At 40.7% G+C, this 10,000-nt stretch overlaps 1 protein-coding gene across 1 annotated transcript; it reads left to right on the top strand.

The window, feature by feature from the left end:
* Positions 1–5,502: 5,502 nt before the first annotated feature.
* On the top strand, positions 5,503–7,029 carry ccr6a (chemokine (C-C motif) receptor 6a; the record flags this gene model as incomplete). The annotated part of the gene is made up of 1 exon (XM_084737119.1): positions 5,503–7,029. A coding segment is annotated over one exon (1,113 nt), but the record flags the coding sequence as incomplete, so codon positions are not given.
* Between the last annotated feature and the right edge of the window lie 2,971 nt (positions 7,030–10,000).

Raw genomic sequence — 10,000 nt, forward strand, 5'->3', positions numbered from 1 at the left:
CACAGATAATTTCCTTTATGTTGAGTGTGTGATCGATGTGCAGCTGCCTCACCTCCACCTCCTCCATCACCTGTACGAGCGACGAGGGGAACCAGCAGCTCCGTCCACACTGCAGACCTGTGAGTGATTCTTTATCATTTACACTTTTATTATTTCATATTTTATTTCTTCTGGTTTTTGTTCCTGTTTGCAGTAAAACCACCGTCTCTCCACTTCAACTCACTTCTTATTTTTCTCTTTCGTTCTTCATTTTATTTTTCTACGTTTGAGTAAAACTTCTGTTTCTTCTAAAATCTGTATGAATTCAATCTAAAGTTGTGAATCTGTAAATCTAAACTAGTTTCACATGTTCAGCTTGTTTATTGGCTGCAGACAGACAGAAATGTGCAGATCAGCAGGTTTGGTTTGTGTCTTCGTCGTCGTGTTTTGGGGGAAATGTAACCTGAACCAGTAACACATGATGTCATTTGTCAGATAACATCAGTCAGTCAGTTTGTGTAATTTTATCTTGAAAATCAAGACACACATTTACTTACTCGGCACACGTCGGCTTACAGCCGCCTCACGACAAGAGAAGAAACCACAGATTAATATCAGTTAAAAAAAAACTCATGCTGCAAACAGAACAAAAATATTTCTCTGCCCAAAATACATAAAAAATCTGGACAGAATACACAAAGATACAACAGACAGACACGGCGTTCACACCTGAGTGTGTTTCACCTGCAGATTCAGTCTGACTGAAAATATCAATAAAGCTTTTCACATGAATTATAAAAACAAAATACATAAAACAAATATATTAACAGGAAAAGAACCAAAATGACAAAACAAATTTAATTATAAATAATCTGCAAATGAATAATAAAAAACTGAGAGGAAATCTGTGATATAAATAAAACATAATACAGAAATATTAACAGAAAATGAATATTTTAATTTTAATCAGTTTTAATTACAGTCTCCTCTTCAGCTTTAATGACAGCAGACAAACTGATTTATTAATCCGTCTACAATCAGATTTATTGAACTCCAAAAAGTCAGAATTATCATTAAACTCTTTTGATCAGAGCTGAATGATATGCAAAAATATATGATTAAAAAAATCTGATGTGATTATTTTGACAGATATTATAACTGTGAATCACGTCATGATTTTAATGAGTGTAAGTTCGTCAGAGTAATTGGAATTTTTCCATTTAATTTTCATTACATACATGCAGGTTGAGAGTCGATGATGAGAATCATCAGTCTGAGACGCCGCGGTCGACCGAGACGCCGAGACGCCGAGACAAATCAGTGGCTTTTCTTTTCTTCCTTTGTCAGTCTGTGTGCATCACAGTTACAGCGAGAACATTTACATGAAGAATTAATGGGAATCATAAATATATTTTTATATTATCTAGTTCACTTATCAAAAATCTCCTGGTGACCAACATGTTGTGTCTGTTGACTGATGAGAGAAGATAAACGAGTGGTCAGTAAACAAGTTTGTTGTTTTTAATCTTCATCATTGTCCACAGATCAATGCAACATCATGACAGACTGTAAACTTTACAAACCGAGTCTCTAAATCACCACAAACCACAAAACTAACAGTGATGGAAGCAGAGAAGAGTGATAGAAACGGAGCGCAGCTGACGCGCCGTCAGACGCTTCACCAGAGCGCACCGCGGAGCGCAGGTCAGCTGACGCGCCGTCAGACAGTTCACCAGAGCGCAGGTCAGCTGACGTGCCGTCAGACAGTTCACCAGAGCACAGGTCAGCTGACGTGCCGTCAGACAGTTCACCAGAGCACAGGTCAGCTGACGTGCCGTCAGACGCTTCACCAGAGCGCAGGTCAGCTGACGCGCCGTCAGACGCTTCACCAGAGCGCAGGTCAGCTGACGCGCCGTCAGACAGTTCAACAGAGCGCACCACAGAACGAGCAGGACGGCTGCGCGCTCCACCTGTGATCAGTCTGTTAACAGGAGGACATTCATTTCTAATTAATGTTTAAAGCGTCTCTGTGTCAGAAAACAGCCTCTCGTCTCAGACAAGAACTTCAAACTATTCAAAAAATGTTTTCAAATCCTCCAAAATCTCAAACTAAAAGAAGCTGCTGATATCAGACTGTGCAGTTATAATCATCTTTGTTTTAAAATATATATTTTTTTATGTTCCAGATGATTTAATCAGGCATAAATTGGGTCAGCTAAGTTTGTTGTTTATCTGCAGTTTGTTTGACTTCAGGTGACATTTGAAATACAGGAAGTCAGAGAGGACAAACTGAGCTGCTGTCGTCCAGTTTGAAGTCCAGTAAGCAGAAGTAGAGAGCAGGAACACGAGGCGTTTGAGGAACTTTCAGCTGCTTTTATTAAACATGAGTTTATTATCCTGCAGTCTGACTGACGAGCAACAAAAGCTGCCTGTTCCTCCGTCAGAACGACGGAACGATCCTTTCCATGTGAACATCATTTATTTATCGTCCCGCTGTGACAGGGACAAATGATAGATCGATTATTAATCGATAATTAAATCATTCAGGCCTGCAGTCTGTCTTTCAACATGTCGACTTTTTTAAATCTTCCTCAGTCTTTAGATGTTATTGGTATTATTGAACTTTTAAATCTCATTCATAATAAAGACATCGTTTCTCACTTTTTCAACCGTTCACGCTCCTTCAGCTGCTTTAATTAAAACCAGAGTTTAGTTCAGCGTTAGCTTTTCAATGAACCTTAAAATGTTCCACATCTTTTCTACATTTTTGTTATAATTCATCTGTAAAAGCCAAACGTTTGACTCCCAGTCATGATTTAGACTCCATCACATGATTCTTGCACAAATTACAGCCGGATATGAAGTTTAACATCAACTTCTCAGCATCCAGCATTCACACCATTTTTCTGTCCTTTCCTTTGTCTTTGCTTCCTATTTTACTTCCTTCATAATTCTTATTTCCTTCCTTCTGTTCTTCCGTTGTTCTGAAATCATGAGATTCTGCCTAAAAAGCCGTAAGTGAACGTTGGGTGACGCCGAACGAATCTGTTCTGTCTCTGACAACAGAGGAAACCACACATTATCTCAACTGGGTCACTCTGAGTTTCAGACTGAACTGACCTCTTTTTCTGCAAACTTCCTCTGACACCTGAGAACAAACAGTCACACATTCAGCTCCACCATCGACCACAACTGGAACATCAAGAACTCATTTTACCAGCAGAACAAACTGTGAACCTGCTGCACATCGACATTCAAACACGGTGACATTTGAGCCAGTTTCATTTCATTTAAATATCTTCAGAGCTGTTTTATGGCTTTTACATCAGACTCAATGAAACCTGGAGGAAGTCAAAGTGAAAAACTCTGTTCTGTCCTGAATGGTTGAAACGGGTCACTGATGTTCTCAGAAACATCTTTTCATTCCACGTAAAGATCTTTTAATTCAAAAACTAAAAACCACCCCGTTTCTTCTAAAACATGTTTTTGTTTGTTTTCCTGATCCGTCCGACACAACAAGAATTACGCCGAGTCACGTTCAATATTCAACTGTGGGGAAAAAAGAAAATGAATCTTTGCTTTTATCATTAGAAATAAACGTCAGCATCATTAGTCTGAACCGACTGAGTGAACAACAAGCAACACTTTGATCAATTAATTAAATAAAGTCATAAAAAGATTAAATAAATGATTATATCAGGTCAGATCATCTCTTTACTGTCAGGAACCAATAAATGTAAGAAATCAGACTCAGCGTGTGTGTGAACATACAATAATAATAAAACAATGATAAACAATGATTTATTCAAGAGCTTCACTAAAATGACCAAAACAACAATAATAAAAAAACTCTTCAAACATAGTCAAAATAAATCCAGTCAAAAATAATCAGCTGGTAACATGATGGAAGCAGCAACAAGAAGAACTCACCAAGTTAACATTAATTAGAAAATGAAAAATAATATTTAATATCAGTTCTGGTTCTGTGTGTGAGATCTCTGTTGTCTTCTTCAGTTTCTTCTGTAACTTCAGTACAAAATGTTCTTCAAAGCAGAACCATGGAACCTCATATTTGGTCAAAATGGATTTCAGACCAAAGTCGGGTTTTTTTCAGCTGTTTTTCTATATTTAAAAACAGAAAAAGAGAAAATAGTCACAAACCGCTGCAGGTTAACTACACACTAGCTAATCGAGGCTAGCTGGTGAGTTAGCCTTAGCTAAAGCTAATTCACCCACTTTTTTCTGTATTTGAAACATTTAATTTGATGATTCAGCGTTTTAGTGCTGGAGTTTAAAATAAATAAAGCTGCTGATAAATCAAACTATCATGTAGAAAAAAAACACTAGTCTTGCTAAGATGTTATTAGCCTAGCATAGCATAGCATAGCATAGCATAGCATAGCATAGCATAGCATAGCAGTGCCACGTCTGCAGCCTCTGAGTTCAGACAAATTCATGTTATTTGATGGTTAAACTACGTTCAGGTCAGGTGATATTTAAACCCTCAGATTTAAATGTATTTAATTTTATTATGAAACTTCAAATGGACAAATCTGAAGATAAAACATGTTGTTTGTACTGTACATCCTTTGTTTTCCTGTGTTTTATTATAATTTTTGGTCTGTAAACTTCACTTCCTGTAGTTTCTGCTCTCTGCCTCTGTGAGACACTGAGCTCAGAGTAAAAACAAAATATGTCAAAATGAGCTGAATATGAAGATTTAAAATGCAGTAGTTCAACAAAATGTTTGAACTGGTTGGTGAACTGCCAAGGCTGCACACACAGTGCTAACATGCTAGCATAATACTTCTAGCTGGCCACAAGATCTCAACAAGTTAGCCGTCTTGCCAGCTGGTAGCAGACAGTTTATTTAAAAGACATTTGTTGTATTGACTTCTGACTGCAGGACTGCTGTGTTTGTGGAGCCGACTTAAAGAAAATGCTAATGACTGCTTCCTCCATTTTGCTACGCCTCACTCTTAAATATGAAGCTACAGCCAGCAGCTAGCTAGCTTAGCATGAGGACAGAAGGAAACCTGGCTAGTCTGGCTCTGTCCAAAGGTTAAAATTATCTGCCTGGTTTTACAGGAAGTTGTTTGCTTAAATATTTAACTGTTTCCCCCTGTTCCCAGGCTTTATGCTAAGCTAAGCTAACAAGCTGCTAACCATAGTTTCATTTTAGCTTAAAATGATGTAAGACCAGACAAGTGGTGCTGTTTTTCATCCATTTTTCCTGCACAAACCTTCAGTGTAATCCTTTAATAAAATAAGAACAAATCAGTCTGACTGTCAAAAATGGGTAAAATCTTCAGTAAATTTACCCATAATCCTCTCTGTGGTGCCTTTATTTTTTCATTCTTGAGAAGCTAATTCTGTTGCTGGACAACAACGTTGATATCAAACTGCAGAATGACTTCATCAGACATCATCCTTCTCTTTTCTGTCTTTGTTTACAGTGGACGAAGAAGACAGGAGGACACGATGTTTGACCAGACAGATTACAACAACACCTTCATAAATTACTATGATGAATACTATGACAACGACACTTATATCCCTGAGCCTTGTCATCACCAGAACAACCACAACATTGAGAATGTGGTTGGACCGTACATCCACTCCATCATCTGCATCCTGGGCTTTGTGGGAAACAGTCTGGTCATCATCACCTACGCCTTCTACAAGAGGACCAAATCCATGACCGACATCTACCTGCTCAACGTCGCCATCGCAGACCTGCTGTTTGTGCTGTCGCTGCCCCTCATCGTCTACAACGAGCTGTCGTCGTGGCCGATGGGGCTGGTGGCCTGCAAGCTGCTGCGCGGCTCCTACAGCGTGAACCTGTACAGCGGCATGCTGCTGCTCGCCTGCATCAGCACCGACCGCTACATCGCCATCGTCCAGGCCCGCCGCAGCTTCAGACTGCGCTCGCTGACGTACAGCCGCCTCATCTGTACTGTCGTCTGGATCTCTGCCTTACTGCTGTCCGTCCCCACCTTCTACTTCTACAACTGTTACCAGCCGTCCCACAGCAAGTTCATCATGATTGACGGGAGCGGAGAGGAGGAAGCTGAGACTTCCAGCCCTCCTCAGTACGTCTGTGAGTTCAGGTTCATGGACAACGACATGGCCTGGAGGACCAAGATGGCGATCCCCAGCATCCAGTTGGCTGTGGGCTTCTTCCTGCCGCTCCTCATCATGGTCTTCTGCTACTGTGCTGTCATCTTCACCCTGCTGAGAGCCAAAAACTTCCAGCGGCACAAGGCGGTGCGGGTGGTGCTGGTCGTGGTCGCCGTTTTCATCACCTGCCATCTTCCCTACAACATGACGCTGCTCTACGATACAGTCACCATGTTTAAGGAGCAGTCCTGCAATAAGTCAGACACCCTGCATGCAGCTAAAACGGTGACGCAGACCATCGCCTACCTGCACTGCTGCCTTAACCCGGTGCTGTATGCCTTTGTTGGGGTGAAGTTCAGGAACCACTTCAGGAGGATCATCCAGGACCTTTGGTGTCTGGGGAAGAGATACATCACCCCAAGACGCTTCTCCTCCAGGGTCACCTCCGAGATCTATGTGTCCACTCGCCGCTCAGTGGATGGATCCAGCGACAACGGCTCATCTTTCACCATGTGAGGACACCCAACAGGTTCATCTGTGGGTCTGTCTGTTATGGACTGCAAACGTCCCTCCTAAATCCAGAGACCTCTGACCAGCCTCTGGAAACCCAAACCTCATTCAAGTCTGTAAATCATTTTGTAATCATGAGCTGCTTCAAGCTTTGGTTCTCAGTCAGGGGCTCACAAGATCAATCTGAGGGGGTTTACAAGATAAACTGTGCAGCTTCCTTTTATATAATTTTTGGGTTTTTTTGTGGAACAAAGACTTTAACTTCTTCTGTACTTAAAAAACTATTGAAATTAAACAACCTGAGAAGGGAACTCTTTAGCTGGACTGCTCACAACACAAACTGTGATGAAACGTTGCTTTGACTTAAGGAGTCTCAAGCCAACAGAGTTAGGTATCACTGAATCCACAACACATGTCCACCTGGTGACTCAGCTGTCTAAGATTAACTTTAACCTAAGTCTAACACGTTTAACTGTGGAAGTCTGTCTGTTAGAAATGAGGTCTAGACATTTTCTTCTGGTTCTGATGACAGCCTGCCAGGAATTCCTGTAATTGGTCTGAAATCCAAAGTGTTTTCACACTAGAACCAAACCGAACTGAACCAAGGTTCAGTTTGATCTGGACCAAGACCTCTTTGTCTGGACTGTGGTCCAGGGGAGGTTACACGCCTCTAATTTTGGTCTGGATCAAACGGAAAAGCCTGAAAGTCTGGACTGTCGGTGTGAAAAACCCCTAAAACACATTGACTGAGGAGGTTCAGGAAAGATGGTGGTCTTGGTTCAAGATTGAAGAAATCAAAAAGTCTTGCCTTGTGCTGCAAGTCAGATTTGATTTATTTGATATTAAACCATAAAGACCTCTGAACCCAGAGCTGTGAGGCTCCAAACACAAACAGAAGAAGCATCGGTCTGACCCTGGCCTCTGGTAGGGGAGGCACCCAACATGGTCTCACTCCCAACTTGTCAAATTTGTTGTATGTATGAGCAGCGTCTGATGTCTCGACTAGTCCGATTCACCGGATGCACACTGTGGGTTTAAGTCCTGCCATTGGTCACTTGCTCCAAGCAGCATCGCAGCGTCTCCGTCTACGTTGTCAAAGTCCTCAGAAAACAAACAAACGAACAAAAAAACCCTGCAGGCTGAAAACAGCAAATTAGCACCTGGGACGCTAATGATATGAATGTAAACAAGCTAACAGCTGTTAGCAGTGATGTAGTCATCTCCAACAAAACATGGTCCCTCTCAACATTATTTTACAGCAGCACCATCGCTGCGTCCTGGGCTTAGCTCCGCCCAAGACTTTTGTGATTGGTTTAAAGAAATGCTAACAGGTGGGGTGTAGCCAGAAGCCAGAGCTTTCTGAGCACTGACAGACGTCTGTGAGACCAGTCTTAACGCCGTGTCAGTGCTGGAGGAAGGTCTGGATGAAGTCATTATCATTCTGCTCTGTATTTCTTTAAACCAATCACAGAGAGCCACGATGATGAGCCCTGACATCAAAATGGCAAAATCACCACATAAGACAAGATAACAGTTGCTAGCCTCTTTTCATTTGTACTGTTAGCAATCGGGTTAGCATTATGCTAACTTGCCATTTTCGGCGTGCAGGCTGCGAGCACCAGTTTTTTGTTTTTTGGGAGTTTGAAAATGGCAACATACAAATGATGGAAGGGGAGGAGAATGCTGACTGAAATAATCGACCAATGAGGGGCCAGTACCTATGATCTACTTCCTGTGAGAGTGACGAATTCTTCATTTTATCAGAAAAACAGAAAGCCACCAAATGTGGAGATAAAGGGTTTACAGTGGACATCGGCCGTGGATTATTTATGCTACTTTCTGGTTTCTAGTATTTAAAAGTCAATATATTTGGAAATACGACGACCTTTAGGCAAAAATATATAAAAAAGAATTCAGTATTTCTTCTTGTATCATTATATTAAATAACATACAGGAAATCAAAACAATGAACTGATCAAATAAAAGAGGAAAAAGGTTTTTGGCTTCTGAATTGTATCTTGTGCTTTGGACATGAAGCAGTTTTACTTTGAGCTCTGCTCTGCTGTGACTCAGCAGATTTAAACTTAATCAGATGATTTTCAGGATTAAAATCAGCTGAGAGGTTTTTAAAGAAGGAGTCTGAGGATCAGTCTGGATTAAACTCTGTAACCTCTTCACAGTTTGTTTCATCACATTTCTTACTTCCTGCTTGTTTTATATTTTTATATCTTTGAATGTTCAGTTTGAAACAGATGAATGTAATTTTACTCTTCAGTCGTACAGTGAAGTAAATCTGCTCTGTGCTTTTATATTACAGAATAAAACAGTTTCTCATTTATAACAAAGAGTTCAATTGTTCTTCGATCTTTACTGACGATGTGATGATGATGATGATGATGATGATGATGATGATGACTCTGTCCACAAAGATTGATGTGATGAAGAGGTGTCGCTCCTCAGGTCTCTGTCAGGAGAAACTGTTGGACAAAAAGATTTTATAGAATGATTCAGGAGTTTCATGTAGTTTAAAGAAATATTTACAGACAGTTAGTTGTTATGATGGAGATATTAAGTTTAAACTTTTACATGAAGCCTCTTTTATCTGTAAAATTTAAAGTTTTGACTTTAGTTCCACATGAGATGTTCTCAAAAAACACAGTTTAAGTTCCGACTAGTTTTATATCACATTGCACTTAGTGTGAAGTTAAAAACCTCTTTTAGATTTTTAGTCTCTGCAAAGAGACTAAAAATGTCTCCTCCAGTCATAAATTGAAGCTGTAGAATAAATGACAGTCATATTTAGAATCTGTGATACTGACCTGCTGTTCCATGCGGTGGAGCCGAACCACAGCCAGACGTCCAGGCCTGGCTTTGTTTAGCTTACCGTTAGCTAGTTAGCTGCTCCGGCCTTGAACTGCTCTTGGCTCGTTGAAAGCAGCTGCTGTTTACACCTTTGATTTGTCCCATTTATTGTTGTTAAAATCATCACTGTTTGTCTTCATACCAACGTTAGCGGATCATGTTACTGACGTATCCACTCAGATAACAGATAATGTTAGCGAGTAATCAAGCTAAGGTTAGCCAGGTAGCTGGAACTTAGCTAAAATGCATGACTGCATCATTTGTTTTGTGACGACAGCTGATAACATAACATGTCAAGCCAGCCAATCAGCAGCCAGATAAACACCAGCAGTCTGTCTTGAGTGGATAACATCAGCTAATTCATCCAGTCACTGCGTCTGAAATCACCACAGTGGACTAATGTTCATCATATTTTTGTGTGACTCAGCAGCTCAGCGTGTTTCATGTCACTTCTGTCAGTTTCCTCACCAGTTTGAAACGTGTCAACATGAGAACCTGACACACATCCTGCTGAGGTTTCACAGACAGA

The sequence above is a fragment of the Lutjanus erythropterus genome, chromosome 15 (assembly GCF_056507025.1).
Source record: "Lutjanus erythropterus isolate fLutEry1 chromosome 15, fLutEry1.hap2, whole genome shotgun sequence".
Taxonomy (NCBI): Eukaryota; Metazoa; Chordata; class Actinopteri; order Lutjaniformes; family Lutjanidae; genus Lutjanus; species Lutjanus erythropterus.